Raw genomic sequence first — 20,296 nt, 5'->3', positions numbered from 1 at the left:
AGGTGAGGCCATGGCTGTTCCTTAAAGGGACCTGGCATGCGTCCTAGGGCCACCTCCTTGTTCAGTTTGTCCGCCAACCACTGATGGTGGTGGCATGCAGGCTTAAGGTTGTAGCTAAACAATTCTGGGAGGCCTTTTCCCCTAACACACTTGCCAAAATAGCAAACGCTTGTAGCCAAAGATATGAGGTATTAACCGATACCACCTTTTCTCTTCCTCCTCTTTCTTACTCTCATCTGGCTTTAAATTTCGCCAAGGGGAGTAAGGAAAAAATGTCCATATACTCGTCCTTCCAAATTTTTTCCTTAGTCTCCTGCTTTAGCTGAGCTTTACATGAGCCCCCAAAGGGCCATCAAAACAAACATTTACCTCTCCTCAGGCTGCATCGTCTTACCTGATTCTGGGGTCGGCAAACCCCGTGGAGGCAACCGTCCTTGACACGGCCGATCATAACATTGCCATCTTGGGAACTGACATACCCAAAGCTAGCATACTAGAAACTAAGGCCTGGGAGGTTGATGCTTCCCCATCTCTCCCCCCCTAACCACGCACTAACCGGCCTCACTACCAGCTGTGGAGAAACTTGGGATATTACACCCCTAAAACCCGCAAAAAATTGCCCATCATACTCCCCAAAACCTTGAACTCTAACCAAACTCCCTGAGTTAACTAAAGCCGGCAAATGCTCCTCTACACTAAATGCATTAGACAAATTATGGGACGAGCCAGACGAGGACAAACATATAGCAGGGTTCTCACAAGGCTGACTCTGAGCGGAAACCGCAACAGCCGTCTCACAGGAACGTAACCATTGTACTGCATCACTGTGCCAGTCGCTTTCTTCATGTTGTCATCTGCCTCCTCGCATGATAAAGGGGGAATCCACTCTGGAACAGTGCAGGGGCATGGTTGCCGTCTTCCTCTGGTGCCTGCCCGCCGCCTGAGGAGTAATCCGAGGAGCAGTGGCTGATGTCCGTAATGAAGACTGCAGGATGCCCACACCCCAGCATCCATTCTAGCGCTGATCCCGGATCCCCCAGCCCACTCTCCGTCACTTCCTGGTGCTGGGCCATGTCATCACCCGGCACCAGAAGACAGGCCGCGGTTGGCCCTGAAGACGTCGCGTGGTGTGGAGTAGTGGCCAGAAGATCCACCCCTCTCACACGCTCTCTCCCCAGTCTGGATTCCCTGAGCCGACATCCTGCCCCGGCAGCGCTTACTCGGTCCGGCGTGGATGCTGCTGGTGGTGGTGATGGGCTCCTCATCCTCCTGGATCGTCGTGGAACTTTCGGACTGAGGCGTTCTGGCAGGCGCCGGACAGGAGGGTGCACTGGATTGCGGAGTGTGCCCATCACTGAGTTCAGCTGCTCCTGCAGCCACTCGCAGCCATGCCTCTCTGCCGATTCTGTCAAGGTCATCACATCTGGATCCATGGCGTTGGTCCTGCAGCACGGTCCTGGATGTTCCCCGGTCCCGAGTCTCGAATGGCAATCGCACCCCCAGGATCCTCTTCTTCTTATAAGGTACCCCAAATACTCCACCCCTGCATAAACTGATTAACCAATCCTGACCCCATCCTACTCATGGGACCTGACCTCTGATTTACTCCTTCTAACTAACCCTCTGGTGTACAGTTAACACTTACCTAGTGTCAGGGGTGTGTCAGGTGTAATAGACAGTCGCTCATGATTTGGCTGTAGAAGGTCACTGTGCTTGGCATTAATCCTTCTTCCTTTTGGACCCAGCGGCTACCTCCCTCCTTCTGCTAATTGACAGGGAATCGCCGGTGATACTTCTTTCTACCTTTGTGCAAGCTTGGAGCACTAGCAGTCGGCTAGCTTCTTCTCTGGTGCCCTTGGAGGGCAGCTGGCGTTTCTCCTCTGGTGTTTGCTCAAGCTAAGTTTATCCGCTTTGTTTGTCTACCTTGTTGTCTTTAGTTTGACGTAGGGCCTGACCAGTGCTCACCCCTCCCCCTTCCTATGTAGGGCCAAGCTCTAGTGACATCCAGGGCTTAGGGTCCTGTTCGGCGATAGGTGTGGAACCTATATAGGGACAGTAGGGTAGGCAGGGTGATATTAGATCAGCCTAAGAGGTCTCCACTCCCCCTTTCCCTAGTGGTTGGGCTTCGTCCCCCTCTTTCCTTCATGTTGCACTTAGTCTTTGCCACACCTTGCGTGACACCTAGCCTGTCATGTCCGGGCCTACACCAGCTGCGCCTGCTCCAGCCCTATCTGGCTAAAAATATATATATTATCATAGAAACCATAAAACTGGGCTATACCTACTTACTGTAAAAGGAAGTGGCTGTGGAGATCAGCCGATTGCTGAAGTTTCGGCATCTCAAATCCCCGGAAATCCACCGATATCACCAAGATGGAATCAGCGCACCATCACCCACGTGCCCTGCTGCATCCATCGCAATGGAAGCACATTTTTGCACAACGGCCATTTACATGAATGAGCGACCAGATTCTGGTTTGGCTTTTATCCTAAGTCATAAAGCAAGGCTTGTTAATGGGTCGATATTGTTTTTTAGAATTGCTACTTTTAATTGGTGATACTAGAGTTCTAGTCCTCTTAATCTCTGAAGAGACAATTTGAATATTTAATTTCCCAATGGAGCATGCATGGCCAATAAGTCTCTTTACACTGGCATGTCACTCTCCACAAGGAGAAACGTTACCCCATAGACCCCATGTATCACCTTGTCATGCTGAATCTTTTGTAGCAAGAGGACCTTTTTCCAGCAGCTCTAATATAGTGAATGGACCTATTGACAATCATATGCCTAATCTGATATCCCACTGTGCGCATGATTCCTTACTCCTTTCCATCAGTTCATGGTTGCCTCTACAATCCAAAATAAAGTTTTACATTTTGGTTCCGATCCACTTCACTATTCTGCAGCCCTGCTCCCTTTTTATTCATCTTCCCTCCAGTTTGCAAATAATTATTTTGCCTCCCGAGATCAGAACTTTCCATTTTGGTTTCCAAGTCTTCTCCCGTGCTGCACTTTGTTTCTTTAAACCAACTATTATTCTACTAAAGTTTTTGCAAAGTTCTGTATGGTACCGATCAACCTCCCATATACCAATCCTTTTAGCAGACTATGATCAGACTTTTGCTTCCATGGAGTACATCACTATGATTCGACCAAAGGTTTTTTATATCAGCACATTGGGGCAGTGAGTCAGGAACGAATGAATAAGACGGAGACCGTGCCCAGATTCCGGGTGTGTATATAAGGAACCCGCTCCTTGCCCACAGCACTTTTACTAGGTGGACAACATCAGACATGGCATTTGTTTCAGCACTTGGCTACCAGCCGGTTTACAACCCGGTAAGTAACGGCTTGGCCCTTTTTGTATTTTTTAAAGAAAAAAAAAAAATTTAGGTCAAAATTTTCTACATTTTTCCTAAACTGAACAGTTATTTTCATTGTCCATTGGGTATAAATGTAAATATGGATAATTTAGACCAAATCCCTCTGAATACAATATGTAAAGTTGTAGGGGGGAGTCGCAGAATATGGGCAATAAAAAAAAAAGTTCATAAATTGATCCATTAGTATAAATTGCACTTTAGCCTAAATGTTATTTACACTTTTGAAAACTTTTTTTTTTAATTATTGCATCCAGTGCATCATATTTAAAAAAAGAAAAAAAGACTCAACAGTTTTGTGTCCACAGCTCCTATGCAGAGCTATGTGTCTCCATGGTTACAGATTACAAACATAACTTTGAAACTTTTGTGTAGCCTGATCCATCATCCATGTGTTTTCTCTGAAGATAAGCTGGTTCCCATTTTGTGTGGAAGTGGCTTAGACCCCTAACCCTATACAGGCTCAATTAAACCGAGCATGCACGAGTGTGGAGAGGGATAGGAGGAACAGCAGTCGGTTAAACACTCGATCAACCCACAGCTATCTGATGTCCATGGCCACCTAGACTGGAGAAACACTAAAAACAAATAATAAAAAAAAAACACATAGGTCCGCATGGGAGCTGTGAACCCAAAACGTCATTATTTCTAAAACAACTGATGCTGTTTGCAAAAGTATACATACCCTTTAATATGTCGTTTTATTGGTTTTCTCAGCTTCATTCTTTTTTTTTTTTGTGTCCATCTTTGTTTAGTCTATTCCTTTCAGGAACCCAATTTATGGCGGTCTGCGGGCTGGCATGTCGGTTTACATCCAGGGCATGATCCCTCATCACGCTAACAGGTAACCAACCCATCATGGAGGACTCTGATTGACAACTAGAATGATTTAATGGCAGATCCCAAAGCGGGGGCATGTATAAGCCATGCAAAGAGGCACAAAAAATGGCCACCAAAGCCTGGTTATAAGTGTGGTACACCCAAGCAACTCTGGAAAAGTTTGGTTTTTGCAATGGGGTGTGGATCAAAGATTTGACATGTTGGATTTGTGTCTACGAGATCCTTCGTTTTACCAAGGATAAGTGCCATTAGATGTCTGCATGAGAGCTGTATACACAAAACGGCAGACAAAATAAGTTGCTTTAATTTGATTTTTTTTATCCATTGGAGGCATTTTATGGGTCTTTTTTCCTTAATATCGTTATTTTGGCGTAAATCAGCAGGATAGGGCGGTAATATTAATTTATTTGTAGCATCGTTATAATATCGTGTGAATGGGGCAATAAGTTTAGTTATGATGTCAGACTCCATTCTGGGACTTTGCTTAGTAAATCGACTCATACATTTATATGACTTTTGGTTGATTGGAGCAGTCTCAGATCAGTTTGGCTTTAGTTCGAGCTCTCAGGCGCCATTTTATTGCAGGTATTAAAACACAATCGTTATCTCCATGTACTCCCGTAAGCAGAAGTGCACACCCTGTGAGTCAAAGCCTTATCCAAAATGACTGAATTTGGCAAACATTGAGTCCAAAGCCTATGACACTTGGTTCCAAAATTGTCTGTTCCGCTTCGCACCCGTCTGTCACAAAGACTTTTCAGGATGAGATACCTTTATTGGATGTGTCTGCTGAGGGGTATTCCAATTTAAAGGGCTTTTCCACCTCTGGAGACATTTTTTTTTTTACTTAAATGCATGTATTTGGGGCTAAAATGTCTTTTTGCAATTTGGTTTCATTCGAAATATTGCACCGTTTTGCTTTTACAGGCTCTTTGTTTCCCTGCACATTTAATGTTGATGTGGTCTGTGGTCATAAATCAGCTGAAATAAGACAGTTAAAAGAGTTACAAACTCTGTCAGAATGAGCTCACTGACAGTTTCTCAGTTAGCTCATTCTGCAGCCACCAATAGACAGTGCAATACAAAAAATATCAGCTTTCCCCCAATGCAAAACCGCTGACTTCATCAGTGTCATAGACCGTGAATGGTGAGGTACAATAAGTACATACATCACCTCCCTCTAGCTGTGGTCTGGGAGCCATGGGACCTCCATTCTAGCAATTAATGGGGGTCCCAATGGTAAACCCTATCAATGTGATGGCTATCACCTGTCCATCCTGCTTAAATTCTTATATATATATATATATATATATATATATATATATATATATATATATATATATATTTGTTCATTTGCTTCTTAAATGCAAACTTAAGCAACTTTCGAAATAGTCTTTATTAAAAGTTTTCTACCGTTTTGCAGAGTGACTACTTTCTTTTATGCAGTGAATTGATTTGTAAAAATGTTATAAAGCTGTCAGAGCTCCTGCAAATACTTCAGACTGCACTCTCTGCTCTCTCCCCTACTTTCTGTTGGAGTTTTACAGATTACAGTAGGGAGAGGAGGAAGTTTTAAATAGATCTGAAGTAGAGAGGGGGGAAAGTATCTAAAGTCTAATGGATGGCAGAGAAAACTGGTTCTAGATAAGGAACAAATCAAATGAAGAGGAAATGTGTGCAGAATAGAAGCTGTGCTGATATCTGAGCAGTGAAGACAGCTGTAACCAGAATGCACACATCCAGCCTATTTTGCTGAGAGAGTCAATCCAACATTAGAAAAATATCTGAAACTTGGGTCAGGCTGTAAACTGCATATCAAGGGGTATGAAAATGAAGGAATAAAGATTGCAGACTGAAACGTAGTGCAATTTTTCTTCAAAAGGTAACCACTAACATATGTAAAAATAGAAATGGTGTCCATAGCCTTTAAGGAGAAGACTAAGAAACCAGAAGACTTATCAGAAAGAGCTGTAATGTTTTGGTCTGTTAACAGGTTCCATGTGAACTTTTCGTGTGGAGGAGACATCGCTTTCCACTTTAACCCCCGCTTTGATGGGAAGGACAAGGTGGTGTTTAACACTTGTCAGGCTGGGTCATGGGGAAGTGAAGAAAAAAGGAAAGATGGATTCCCCTTTCACAAAGGAAAGCACTTCGAATTAGTGTTTTTTGTTAATCCTGGATGCTACCAGGTAAGGAACTAAATGGATTTCGCCTAGTTCTACTAAGACACAATCTCTGATCCAAAATTTACGTGGATGCCTAGGTTTAGAAACATGGACCATGCTAGTCAATAGACACAATCTGATATTGAAGACTAAAGTGAATTCAGCTGCAATACCACCTACAACCTGAAGACAGGGGTGGCACTGTTTTTTTTTTATTTTTTTTATTTTTTTTAAAATAACCAGTCATGTTTTCTAACACTAGACAACTCCTCCAACAATAATGACCATCTCTTTTCTTTCGATCCAGGTGAATGTGAATGGTTCCCCCTTTTATGAGTACCGTCATAGGATTCCTCTGGAGAGCGTGGACTGTGTTCAGGTGGAAGGAGATGTGACCATCCAATCTGTGAGCATTGTCGGAGGAGGAGGAGGTGGTGGGGTGAGTAACACATTGGTGGTACTGATTGCAAAGGATGGAAAGGAAGGCACAAAAAGAGAAAAAAAAGTAGTGAGGACCAGGTTGAGAAAGACAGAAGAACGTAGAAGGAGAGGAATAGATGAAGCCTTCCATGGACAATAGATAACTGTCGGGAGAATGAGTGTTTGGCCAACCATTCACCCGACAACTATCTCTCCTGACTCCTCTGCCGAGCGCTCCTGTGTTCTCTATGAGATAGCCACTGCCAGACTCTTACAAAAGAATTGACGGCCCGAAATTAGAAATGCCGGTTCTTTATCTCTGTTGACATCATCTGTCCGGGAAGAGTTGGAAAGCCCCCATACACATTGGACTTTCATCTGAGAACCAAAAAAGGTTTGGCATCTTGGATCTTAAAATGCCCAATCCTTTGTTTTTGAAGTACATATGCCACCACCAGTGACTTCTTCTACGCTCCACGTTGAAAATATGTGAGAACTCGGTCAAACTTTACAAAACTTTATGACTGTCAGCCAAGAACGTTCTGCTGACTACTATCTAAAACGTTTAGTCAGCCTTAAGAGGAACATACGGGATCTGAACGTGCCCATACACATTAGATAACTGATGGGGAAAGCACACTGAGTTTGGAGAGATATGACGCACCCAGGGGATGGGGAAGACTCGGCGCCCGGGGCCTTGTTGTTAGTTTTGGGGGATGTCGCGGTAGCCGGCTCCCGGGACCGTACCCTAGGGTCACTCTTAAAAAGGAAGAAACTGGGGGAAAGGTGTATGGGAAAGGGGAAATTGTTCGTGACGCCACCCGTGGTGTCTGGTGAGGATCACCAGCACTGCTACAGTCCTCTGAGGCCGGTGGTCAGGCAGCTTAGTTGGTGCGGCTCCCCACAGGTGGAGCGGGGCCTCAGGGCAGCGTAGGAAAAAGGATGCAGGACAGAGGGGACCCAGCCGGGTCGGAAGAAGAATAGGCACACTCACAACAGTTCACTTCAGTACCTTTACTGGTGGTGTTTCAGGCACGATCCAGGGCACTGTAGGGTGAAGGGTGCATTTCAGGACTCTCCCCAGTGAGCGGGTGTGGGGCCTCCTGTTTCTTGCCTTTTTCTGTTACGTTTAAGACGTGCCTGGAGCTAGGCCTAACTTGGTCTCTGTCTTGCACTGGTTGACCTGGTGGTAGGGCCTTCTGTTGGAGATCACACTCCCAGGTCTCTTGGGCCTCAGTGACTCCTGACCCTGGTATGACAGTCAGCTTTTGGTGCTCCTGGGATATATAGTTCGCCAGGGGTTCCGGTTGTTTCTGCTGGGCCTTAGGGATCCGTGCAGACGCGGACCCGGTGTCCGGTAAATGGTTGTGGGGTGAGCTGGTTAAGCTCCTCTGCCCCCAATGTAGCTTGCTTACTCCACTCACCTTCGGCCACGCTCAGGGCCCTCGCTAGGCTTCACACGGGCAGTAGGCCTCGCTACTTTTCACCGCTCTTATGGCGTTGGCACGCCCTAGGCTCATTAACTCGAGCCCTCTGAGTCCGTACTAACCTGACAACCTCTGGCTGCAGCAGACTGACTTTCTCACAGACTTCACTCTCTGTGGACTCCAGACTAGACTGACTGCCTAGCTCCACCTTCCCTTTGTATACCCCTATCGGGCTCCCTCTTCTGGTGTGAGGTGGAAGGTGGAGGTGTGTGTATGCTATGAGGGCCTCTTGTGGAGGAATCCGTCCATGCACCCCTCTGGGATCTGTGGCACTAATGCACAGCAGGGCGCCACAGATACACTGAGCATGGAGTGATGGACGTCACCAGATCTTCTCAATGGTAGACGTCTGGGAACGAAAGATCAGATCTACGAGAGATCATCTTATGCCTGCACTTCATTTCTTTCTCTTCATCAAAGGAGTCTGGAGGAACAGGTTCAGCCACAAGTTTCACAATTTAAGAAGAGGTTATCCAGTATTGGAAAAAGCCTTTAAGGTGCTCAAAATGCACCATGTAAAATTTAAAAAAAAAACAACAAGGTAGTGACTAATGGAGACATGATGGGGATTTATGGATGACAAGGTGTGAAGTTGTTGGAAGATGTATTGACTACAGTAGTAACTACACAGAATAGATAAAAGGACATTAAATACCTGAAATATTACAATATATCTGATATTTTCTCGTAGGGTCCAATGGTGACTCCTTCCTTCCCATCTGCTGGGGTAAGTGTTTTAGCACAGAGACATGAACGTTACACCTAGGAGAGCGCGGTTGTAATGTATCTCCTCTCTTTATCTCTCCAGATGATGCCACAGCCCGGCTATCCATCCATGACCCTGCCGGTGAGTACGCCCTCACCAGGTACTCTCTACTTTTGGCCATGGCATGAAATAATGGAACTTCTATCTTGCTAATGTTTTTACCTCTTATGTTCTCAGGCAATGGGAGGACCCACCTATAACCCGGTCAGTATTCAGGGGTCTTGGGCACATCACTTTCTTTGAGTATGTCCAGACTTGTCTTTCTGTCCTTGAGTTTAGTGACTCCTATCCCCCCAGCAGCTCATGTGTATAGAGGAGTTATCATCAGAAAATCACCTATTGTTTAAATCAGGTTTTTGTGTTACATGTATTAAAACATTTTTGGTGTTGGTTTTTTTTCACAATATGATCTTTATTAAAAACAGAATTGATAATCTTGCAATTTTCACACTGGCCACTGGGGCTTTTTTAGACTTACACTTCTTGTGTTTTCATGAAGAGTTTTCAGCAGATTTCTTATCCTCAGAGTCAGGATTACACAGCTGATAACACAGGGTCCACCATTCACAAGAGGGGATGCCACAGCTCACCTCCTCCTTCTCAAGTACAATGACTGATAACACAGGGTCCACCATTCACAATAGATGAAACCGTTCACATCCTCCTCCTATACAATAATTGATAAAACAAGATCCTCCATTCACAACAGGTGATGTCACAGCTCACCTCCTCCCCCTCCTGTACAATGACTGATAACACCTCTATATACAGTAGATAACACAGGATCCACCATTCACAATAGGTGATGTCACAGCTCACCTCCTTCTCCTCCTGTACAATGACTGATAGCACAGGATCCACCATTCACAATAGGTGACATCACAGCTCCCCTCCTCTTCCTGTACAATGACTGATAACACCTCTATATACAGTAGATAACACAGGATCCACCATTCACAATAGGTGATATCACAGCTCACCTCCTCCTCCTGTACAATGACTGATAACACCTCTATATACAGTAGATAACACAGGATCCACCATTCACAACAGGTGATGTCACAGCTCACCTCCTCCCCCTCCTGTACAATGACTGATAACACCTCTATATACAGTAGATAACACAGGATCCACGATTCACAATAGGTGATGTCACAGCTCACCTCCTCCCCTTCCCTTCACAGTGACCTTTTGCACAGGCTCATTAGATACTTCAATACAAAAGATAGGGTCAAGATCGGACTGCTGCTGCTAATGTACAGTGTTGTTTCTTGAAACAACAGGAAGTTAGAGTAAAAAAAGCCGCAATGTCCAGTGTAAAAATTGCAAGAGTTATATTTTTATTTTTAATACAGATTGTGACATGTTAAAAAAAAACCTTCCACAAAATCTTAAAGACATTTAACACAAAAAACTTCTTTAAACATTTGGTCATTTTCTGATAATTACCTTTCAGGATTTCTGATGAGAATAAGACGTATGGTAGTGAAATCCATGCTACGTGATCTGTTTCAGGACCTCAGCCTCAGAGTTGCAGAATAAGGCCACGGCCCCACTATCAGTATTCGGTCAGTATTTGTTCAGTATTTTTTCTCAGGAGTGGGAGCCAAAACCAAGTGAGGAACAATCAGAGAAAAGGTAGAATAGAAACAAGTCACCAATTCTGCATTTATCACCCACTCCTGGTTTTGTCTCCCACTCCTGGAAAAAATACTGATCGAATACTGATAGTGGGGCTGTGGCCTTATGCTGTAATCTATTATTTGGTGCTTTTGTTCTCTTCTTTCAGCCAGTTCCTTACCGTGCAAACATCCCCGGAGGAGTGACACCGAAGAGGACCTTTGTGATTAGAGGATTCATGCCAATGGGAAGCCAAAGGTGAGGGAGTGCGGTACTATTAGGTGACTAATCGCTCAGTATTATTTACCTACAAAGTAAACAATAAGGATTTATGGGTTCCAGCAATCGGGGTGATTTTTTGTTATCCGGTGACCATTCTTCAAGGCCTAACTAGACTGCCCACTTGTCAAGGTTGTTTTTTTTTCGGAAACTGCGATGCTATGGTATAAAAAAAAGAAATCCCAAAAAGACATTACTTAAAAGAAAATCAATATTAAAATTACTGATAACACATATTACAAATAAAATAATAAAAAAATACTACAACCCCACCCTAGCACTGCTCACAATGCACAGTGACCCCCCCCCCCCCAAACTAGGGCATGCCGTATATCAAATTAACTGTGGGGAAAAAAAACAACCAAACATTTTTTAGGGGTTTTATTTTATCTCTCAGAAATTGTTACAAGGAGTTTAAAAAATATAAATGAATACAATTTTTTACACAGCATAAGGTCAATATTGCTTAAAGGTAAGCCATCATACATATTTTTAAAAAAATTGCAATGTTTTATTTTTTTTCCTCATTTCACAATCTGTATTAAAAATAAAACATAAATCTTGCAATTCTCACCACAGCCACTGAGGCTTTTTTAAACTCTAACTTCCTGTTGTTTCAGGAAACAATACATGTACATAGTCACAATAAACAAACCTCAACACTACCTTATGTATTGAAGCATATAATAAGTACAGTATGTGCAGAGGTCATTGTGAAGGGAGTGGGGAAGAGGTGAGCTTTGACATCACCTATTGTGAATGGTGGATCCTGTGCTATCTACTGTATATAGGGGTGTTATCAGTCATTGCACAGGAGGAGGAGGAGGTGAGCTGTGACATCACCTATTGTGAATGGTGAATCCTGTGTTATCTACTGTATATAGAGGTGTTATCAGTCATTGTACAGGAGGGGGAGGAGGTGAGCTGTGACATCACCTATTGTGAATGGTGGATCCTGTGTTATCTACTGTATATAGAGGTGTTATCAGTCATTGTACAGGAGGGGGAGGAGGTGAGCTGTGACATCACCTATTGTGAATGGTGGATCCTGTGCTATCTACTGTATATAGGGGTGTTATCAGTCATTGCACAGGAGGAGGAGGAGGTGAGCTGTGACATCACCTATTGTGAATGGTGAATCCTGTGTTATCTACTGTATATAGAGGTGTTATCAGTCATTGTACAGGAGGGGGAGGAGGTGAGCTGTGACATCACCTATTGTGAATGGTGGATCCTGTGTTATCTACTGTATATAGAGGTGTTATCAGTCATTGTACAGGAGGGGGAGGAGGTGAGCTGTGACATCACCTATTGTGAATGGTGGATCCTGTGTTATCTACTGTATATAGAGGTGTTATCAGTCATTGTACAGGAGGAGGAGGAGGTGAGCTGTGACATCAACTATTCTGAATGGTGGATCCTGTGTTATCTAATATATATAGGAGGTGTAATCAGTCATTGTACAAGAGGAGGAAGAGGTAAGAAGTGACACCACCTATAGTGAGTTCTTACCTGCCATTATTATCCTATCTCTGATTAAGGAAACTGTTGATAACTCTCCCTGAAAGGAGAGGAGGTACGAGTCTTAAAGTCCCAGTTGCCAGCGTGAACATTGCAAGATTACTATTTCTTTTATAAAGATTGTGATATGAAAAAAAAACATTGCTATTTAAAAAAAAAAAAAAAAAAAACTACATGTAATATAAAAACCTGATTTAAACAATAGGTCATTTTCTGATGATAGCTTCCCTTTAAAGAAACAATTGGTATTTGGTAAAATATATTTATAGATTAAACCGAATGTGTCACAAAAATAATAATAAAAAAAATAGTTTCAGAGCTGATTAATGGCTAAGCATATGTTTGTCATAATCAGAGTTTTTGTGTAGTATAGAGCTCTAAATCCTGATCAATAAAACCATAACATTGTGGTTTTCTGCAGCCACCACTAGGGGGAGCTTAGGAGCTGGCTGTATACTGACGATAGATTGAAATCAATAATAGCACAGTATACACTATGCTCCTAGGCGCCCCCTAGTAGAGGGTGGAGGTAGTCAGAATGCTGTTTTACATCTAGGAGATATTTAATAATTTGTCTCTTTTTGTTTCAGATTCCACATTAATTTTAAGACATCAAGTGGTGATATCGCTTTACATTTCAATGTTCGTCTTAATGAGTTTACAGTGGTGCGGAACAGTAAACTTGGGGGCTCGTGGGGCAGAGAGGAGCGGGAGATGGCAGACAACCCCTTTGTGCCGGGCCAGTATTTTGATGTGAGTATCTGCAGACCATGAATGGAGCTTGGGATTGAAGATGGAGATGCATATATGGTCCATGGTATATAACCTTGGAGGCTGTTCTTGGATGATTTGCTGAATAATGAAGTGCCTCATACTGATTATTATGTCCCTGCAGATCTCTGTCCGCACCGGTAATGGCCGATACAAGGTGTATGTGAACGGACAGCCCTTCTGTGAATACGTTCATAGATTCGCAGCTCTGCAGATGATTGACACCCTGGAGATCGAAGGAGATGTGGTGTTGTCACTCGTACAGTTTTAAGGAATCTCCAAACGTGGAGAGCGAGACAGAAGACGTCTGCTCTTGTGATTAGTATTAATAAATTGCTGATATTTTCAAAGAATGAAGTCATTGGTTAACTAAACTCCATGGTTCACACACCAAGGGGATTGGCAATGTGGTATGCTGGAATCGCTGGAACATGGTTAAAGACAGAAAACATGGCTCAGGGTTAGACTTTGGGCTAAGGTTAGGGATTGATTTAGTGCAAGGCTTAGGGATAGGGCTAGAGTAAAAAAAAATGTTATGAAACAATTGTAAACAAAAAAAAGATAACATTGTAAAACTTTTTTATTTTTTAATTTTTAGCAAAACTCCCCAAAAAATAGGGATTCAAAGCACAAATTATATTTATATCAGTATTTGTCTCAAATTACAATACATGTGATCAGGAGATAAGGGGTTCAATACTGGACTGGTGGAAAGCAGGAAGGAAGTGCTGATGATGCACGAGTTCGGGGGCACAAAATATTTGCTTAATCATTGGTGCTACCCACTGATCCGTCTTGGTGCTGGTGCTATCCACTGATCCGTCTTGGTGCTGGTGCTACCCACTGATCCGTCTTGGTGCTGGTGCTACCCACTGATCCGTCTTGGTGCTGGTGCTACTCACTGATCCGTCTTGGTGCTGGTGCTATCCACTGATCCGTCTTGGTGCTGGTGCTACTCACTGATCCGTCTTGGTGCTGGTGCTACCCACTGATCCGTCTTGGTGCTGGTGCTACCCACTGATCCGTCTTGGTGCTGGTGCTACTCACTGATCCGTCTTGGTGCTGGTGCTATCCACTGATCTGTCTTGGTGCTGGTGCTACCCACTGATCCGTCTTGGTGCTGGTGCTACTCACTGATCCGTCTTGGTGCTGGTGCTACCCACTGATCCGTCTTGGTGCTGGTGCTACCCACTGATCCGTCTTGGTGCTGGTGCTACCCACTGATCCGTCTTGGTGCTGGTGCTACTCACTGATCCATCTTGGTGCTGGTGCTATCCACTGATCCGTCTTGGTGCTGGTGCTACCCACTGATCCGTCTTGGTGCTGGTGCTACTCACTGATCCGTCTTGGTGCTGGTGCTACCCACTGATCCTTCTTGGTGCTGGTGCTACCCACTGATCCTTCTTGGTGCTGGTGCTAACTACTGATCTGTATTGGTGCTGGTGCTACTCACTGATCCATCTTGACATAAAAAAAGGAGGAGTTTCCATTACTAGCTCCAGAGTATAGATCCTTTAGGCTTCCTGCGTCAGGGTAGAAGTGTTACTCCATTATTAAGAAATCAAAGTAACCACACAAGCTGGTAAGGGCCCTTTTCCAGGTGGAGATCAATTGCCGGTAATGATGATCGATGATGATTTAGTAACTTTATCATTGCACCAAGTAAAATGTTCCTTAACATACTCAAGTCGGACAGATACGGTGAAACGTAGGGAAGGAGAAAATTCGTAATTCTCAGCAGTGTCAGCTGCACAGTGCAGAGCTGCGCTCTTCAGCTGCATTCCATGTCTACATCCAGGACATCGCTATTGCTAATAACAGCTGCCGGGTGTGGGACCTCCGCCAATCTGACACTGATGTCCTATCCTAAGGACACCTCATTAACATTATACACGCAGACAATCCCTTTAAATAAGGAACTGAACTTTATTTTTCTACACTTTATTTATTTCACTCACTTACATAGCACCATTCATTTCCACAGCGCTTTATAGACGTCATCGTCACAGTCTAAATCTAAATTCCCTATGAGTAAGTCTTTTGGAGTCTATGTATTTTTTTTTCCTGCATACAAAGGTGTGAAACTTTGCAAATCCCTTTATTAAGGGATTTGTCTTCATTCCTGTAAAAAAAAAAAAATGCAAGTGGCTTCCATCCCCAACTTTTCCCCAGTCTAATTTCCTGCCTTCAGCTGCATTGAAATGAGAACGTACTCATGTGGAGTACAGATGATGGCAGTGATGGGTCACTCAGCGCCTGTATCCTCTGAGTGTTCAGCTTACCAGAACAATCTCCTGCAGCTAGTTATCCCCAGAATTAGACCCAGGAGCTGAGCTGACCCATCACTGCCATCATCTGTACTCCACATGAGTACGTTCTGATATAAATACAGCTAAAGGCAGGAAAATAAACCGGGGAAAAGTCAGGGGTGGAAGCCACTTGCATTTTATTTTATATAGGAATAAAGACAAATCCCTTAATAAAGTGATTTGCAAGGTTTGTTAACTTTCCATGCTGGACAAAAATATTAAAAATAAATAAAAGTATAGTTACTGTTAAGTAACAGCAGCTCTGAAGCACAAACTGCTGCTTTTACAGGTAAACCAACGTGTTGATGAAGAAGGACATCCACAGATGCATCACGTTTTACATTTTGAAGGAAAAATCAAATTTATTTCAAGTTTATTTTTTATACATAATATCATGAAAGGGAAATCCTGGGAAGAGGTAGAAATAAGATGTCTACTATAAAAGCTCTATACACAGCATAAAGCGCTAATAGGCAGTCACTAGGACATTTAATAAATATACTTTACACACCTGCCATATATACAATACATCCAGACATACTATTCATCACAGTCTTCCTCTCTATTTGCTCAGGTCCTTAATTTTGCGAGCCAGTCCTAATGAGCTAAGGCCTGGACTAAAGTGGGCAGACTTTAAAAGAGTTGTCCATTTTATTTTTTAAATACCTTCCAGACCCTTATCAATCCAGGGATTTAAGTAGTCATCTTTCCTGGTCCCTTATCTTCATGATAAAAGTTGTGGGGACGGGCAGCTGGGACCATATCAGGTTCTAGCTGCCTGTCCCCACAACTTTTATTATAAGTCTTTTTCTTTTGAGTCATCTCCAGGTTCCATGTCCTAAAATGACTCCCTCTAAAAGTTTGACAACTCCTTTTGGTCAACAGCATGGCCTCCAGCTTCCCGGACCTCAACTGTAATCTGGAGGAAAACCTGGCAGCAGCTGATTGTTTTTCCTGCACTGCCTCCACAGGAGAAGTGAAGTATTACAAGGCACCTATTGAAATAAATTGTCTTTTTAATGATGTGTTAGATCCTCCTGATAGAGAGACGCTCTTTGCAGCTGTTGGTGTCCCAATTTAGTCTTCTAGGGACATATTCTTCTGAATTAATGTGATTTTTTTTAAGAAGGTCGCGGACACTTGTATCTACATTACACTAAATACAACAAATCTGAAGGTTCCTCAGAAAGTTCTTCAGGTGTCACCCAAGTCTTGTTTTTACGTCGGTGGAGGTCCGTTCACATACGATAGCATCAGAGACCAGGTGAAACGTTTGGAAGGGCAGGTTTGATGACCCCACGGAAACAGAAGAGAAGTAACAAGGATCAGGAGCAAAACTGAAGCAAAGGCCAGACGCTTAATCCAGAAGCAAAGGGAACATGAAGGCCTGTAGGAGGTTTTGTGCAGGCCCAGGCGGTACAATTCATCCCTGAAAAAGATTTTTGGGGGTTAGCAACTGAATACAAAGCTAACAGCAATCATTAGTGTTGCCACTAGGGGGCACTCATTGCGCACTGATTCCAGGTGTTATGTTGATAACCTATTTCCAGTTTAGGTCATCAATATCAGATATGGTCAGACCCGCACAGATCAGGTCCTTACTTTTGCAAAAATAACCCCTACAAAACACCAGGACTGAGCTGCTATACCACAAATAACCTGTGGACAAGAGTGGCGCTGTTCACTAAATAAAGCAGCCATGTTTTTCAAATCCTGTACAACCCCTGTAAATATGCTACTCATAATCGTTACAGTATGAAACCGGAATCAAAGAGATTCGTACCCGTTCTCCATGAGAATAGACACGTCCGGCTTTGTAGGCTTGAGAGTTCCCTTTGTGTCCTACAACATAAAAAGCATACATGAAAGCAAGATCTGGAAAAAAAAACTAGATTGAGGTTGTGATGTCAGACTTTTTTTTCATTGCAGCTTATTATGTAAGTGACAACTATGACATCACTGAGATAGTTTATGACTTGATGATGTCACTGGCTTCTGCCAACTTTTGATTATCAATGCCCCCTGGTGGAAAGGTAGGGAAGTTTTTCATTCATAAGACTACAAATACATGGAAACAATGCAATACAATGATGTAGAATGGTTAAGAACTACACAATTGTCAACTGCAATAAATATGTAATTCTTTTTACCTGGTGTAAATGCCGCTGTTCTCCTGAATCCGGCGCTGTTTTTCTTTTCTTCCTGTGCCTCTCCGTTCCTGAGATATGACCTCCTCTTCCCTGTATAGTAATCTAGGTGTGGTCATGCTAACAGAAAAGAGTTGATGACCACGCCCCCTTTGCTAACAAGACTCAATTTACATACAGGGAAGAGGAGGTCATATCTCAGGGACAGAGAGGCGCAGGAACAAAAGAAAAACAGCGCCGGATTCAGGAGAACAGCGGCATTTACACCAGGTAAATAAATGACATATTTATGACAAGTGACAGGTCCCCTTTAACTCCTTTCCAACTTGTGCCGTACATGTATGGCACAGGTTGTGTCTCTCCCTTTGGCGCGTGCTTCGGCGATGAGCCCGCACCTTTCTGGGGACATGACAGTTCATCTGATCAGCTGTCATGTGCCCTTAACAGCTGCAGGTGGAATCGTGATCCACTCATGGCTGTTAACATGTTAAATGCCGCTGTCAATCTCTGACAGCTGCTTTTAACATGACCACGGCGCAAGGACGTCACTAGTCCCGACCATCGGCGCCCGTGTCACAAGATCGCAGGTCACCGATGGTTTGGCATGACAACCCGGTGTCTGTAGGAAACCCTGCGGTTGTCATTGCCAGGAGGCTATGAGCGCCGCCTAGTGGTCAGCGCTCATAGCAAGTGAGCATTTCTGCTACATACAGGCAATCAGAAAAGTTTATATCACCCCCCTTTTGCCCCATTCAAAATAAAACAATAAAAAAAAATCAAATACCGGTATACACATATTTGGTATCGCCGCGTTCAGAATCGGCCGATCTATCAATATAAAAAAAGAATTAATCCGATCAATAAACGGCGTAATGAGAAAAAAAAGATCAAAACCCCAGAATTATGTTGTTTTTGGTCGCCACAACATTACAATAAAATGCAATACCGGGTGATAAAAACATCGTATCTACCCTAAAATGGTATCAATAAAAACTTCAGCTCGGTGCGCAATAAATAAGCCCTCACCCGGCCCCAGATCCCGAAAAATGGAGACGCTATGGCTCTCAGAAAATAGCGACATATTTTTTTTTTTTTAACAAACTTTGGATTTTTTTTTTCACCACTTAAATAAAAAAGAACCTATACATGTTTGGTGTCTACAAACTCGTAATGACCTGGAGAATCATAATGGCAGGTCAGTTTTAGCATTTAGTGAACATGGTAATAAAAAAACACCTGTGGAATTACATTTTTTTTTTGCAGTTTTACCACATTTGGAATTTTTTTTTCCCATTTTCCAGTACACAATATGGTAAAACCAATGGTTTCGTTCAAAAGTAGAACTCCTCATGCAAATAACAAGACTTCACATGGCCATATTGATGGAAAAATAAAAAAGTTATGGCTCTGGGAAGAAGGGGAGCAAAAAATGAAAGCGCAAAAATGGAAAATGGCCAGGGGATGAAGGGGTTAAGAACAAATATGTTTAAAAAAAAATAAAATGATGAATTAGCTCCATAGTCTGCCTCTTTTCCCTCTGCCGATATCATAAATTACATATCTCCTGGTTATCATGAAGCATGAAATGGCGACCATCCTGGCTGCCAGAGATGGGTAGAGTAAGAGGTCAGCCGTAAAGAAGGTGGTTATCTTATTGCTCTCCACCTCTCTAGGACTGACGTTACTTTTGGAGCTATTATATTGGCCCTACATGCAATCAGCCATTTTCAAAAATTCGGAGCAAGAAGAACTGAAAAGGTTATGACTCATTGGGTCACCTTATGCACAGGATAGCTGATAAATCTATGATATTTTTGGTTTCCACCACTTAGATCCTCACTGATCATGAATATAGCGGTCGGTCCGGTGTATGAATGGAATGGTAGCGCACATTCTTGACCACTGCTCCATTTATTACTACTCCCATAGAAGTAAATAGCCCTTCAGACCTTATTCAGGATTGGTGGTGGTCCCATTATTCGAACTTCCACCGATAATTGTGACTTGTGGGATAATCCCCTATAATATCTGAAATATTTTCTATTATACAAATATGAGAAGAATACCCATGATTTGTATCTTACAAGATTACGCGTCACTCGCTTCTTCTTTCTCTGACGTCTCCTCTGTCCAGAGCAGTTTGTCTGTAACTGGCCGTCAATCACCTCTGTATGAGAAGTCAATGGGCTCAATGGATCAGGGGGTTTTCTTGAAAATCCAAGGAAAGTAAAGTGATCGTCCATCGTACTTCCAGAGTCTGGCTGATCTCCGGGGAAGGAAACTGAAACCCAAGACAAAAGTGAAATTACTCTTCAAGCGGCTGCAATGTTGTTAATGAAAATTAAGTAAGGTATTTTGCGCATTATAAGACGCACCCCAAATTTTGGGGAGGAAAATAGGAAAAAAATATTTTTTAATGAAATGGTGGTGCGTCTTATAATACGCTTTTATGGTAGCTTACCTGATGGTGTTTGGTAGTGTGGGGGCTCCACCAACATTTTAGGAAAGCCCGGAACCCCCGCACTTTCCATGCTTTTGAATGCGGTGAACTCCAGGAAAATGCGCATGCGCTGCCTTCGGTGGTCATTTT

At 43.2% G+C, this 20,296-nt stretch overlaps 2 protein-coding genes across 2 annotated transcripts in view; one reads left to right on the top strand and one right to left on the bottom strand.

Annotated features, from left to right (window-relative positions):
* Positions 1–3,185: 3,185 nt before the first annotated feature.
* Positions 3,186–13,603, top strand: LOC141155042 (galectin-4-like). The gene is made up of 10 exons (XM_073641661.1): positions 3,186–3,340; positions 4,137–4,225; positions 6,215–6,410; positions 6,694–6,825; positions 8,985–9,020; positions 9,102–9,140; positions 9,237–9,263; positions 10,849–10,937; positions 13,070–13,232; positions 13,375–13,603. The coding sequence occupies exons 1-10, from the start codon at positions 3,296–3,298 to the stop codon at positions 13,519–13,521; spliced, it is 963 nt and encodes a 320-aa protein (XP_073497762.1). The 5' UTR covers positions 3,186–3,295; the 3' UTR covers positions 13,522–13,603.
* A 2,138-nt stretch (positions 13,604–15,741) lies between these two features.
* The window catches only part of LOC141155039 (uncharacterized), a 34,666-nt gene continuing 30,111 nt past the window's right edge, over positions 15,742–20,296 (bottom strand). The window contains exons 10-12 of the mRNA XM_073641656.1: positions 19,791–19,987; positions 17,343–17,401; positions 15,742–16,988 (exon numbers count right to left, since the gene is read on the bottom strand). Coding sequence (XP_073497757.1) covers positions 16,778–16,988; positions 17,343–17,401; positions 19,791–19,987 — 467 coding nt within the window. The 3' untranslated portion in view covers positions 15,742–16,777. The remainder of the gene's footprint in view (positions 16,989–17,342; positions 17,402–19,790; positions 19,988–20,296) is intronic.

Source organism: Phyllobates terribilis, unplaced genomic scaffold, assembly GCF_046119375.1.
Source record: "Phyllobates terribilis strain yellow unplaced genomic scaffold, ASM4611937v1 Scaffold_7__3_contigs__length_470593459, whole genome shotgun sequence".
Taxonomy (NCBI): Eukaryota; Metazoa; Chordata; class Amphibia; order Anura; family Dendrobatidae; genus Phyllobates; species Phyllobates terribilis.
The sequence above is the reverse complement of the archived record's forward strand: the minus strand, read 5'-3'. Positions and strand labels throughout refer to the sequence as shown.

Coding starts and splice junctions, on each gene's coding strand:
- LOC141155042 (XM_073641661.1), top strand. CDS start 3,296: ATGGCATTTGTTTCAGCACTTGGCTACCAGCCGGTTTACAACCCG. Junction 3,341..4,136: donor ACCAGCCGGTTTACAACCCG/GTAAGTAACGGC, acceptor ATCTTTGTTTAG/TCTATTCCTTTCAGGAACCC. Junction 6,411..6,693: donor TTAATCCTGGATGCTACCAG/GTAAGGAACTAA, acceptor CTTTCGATCCAG/GTGAATGTGAATGGTTCCCC.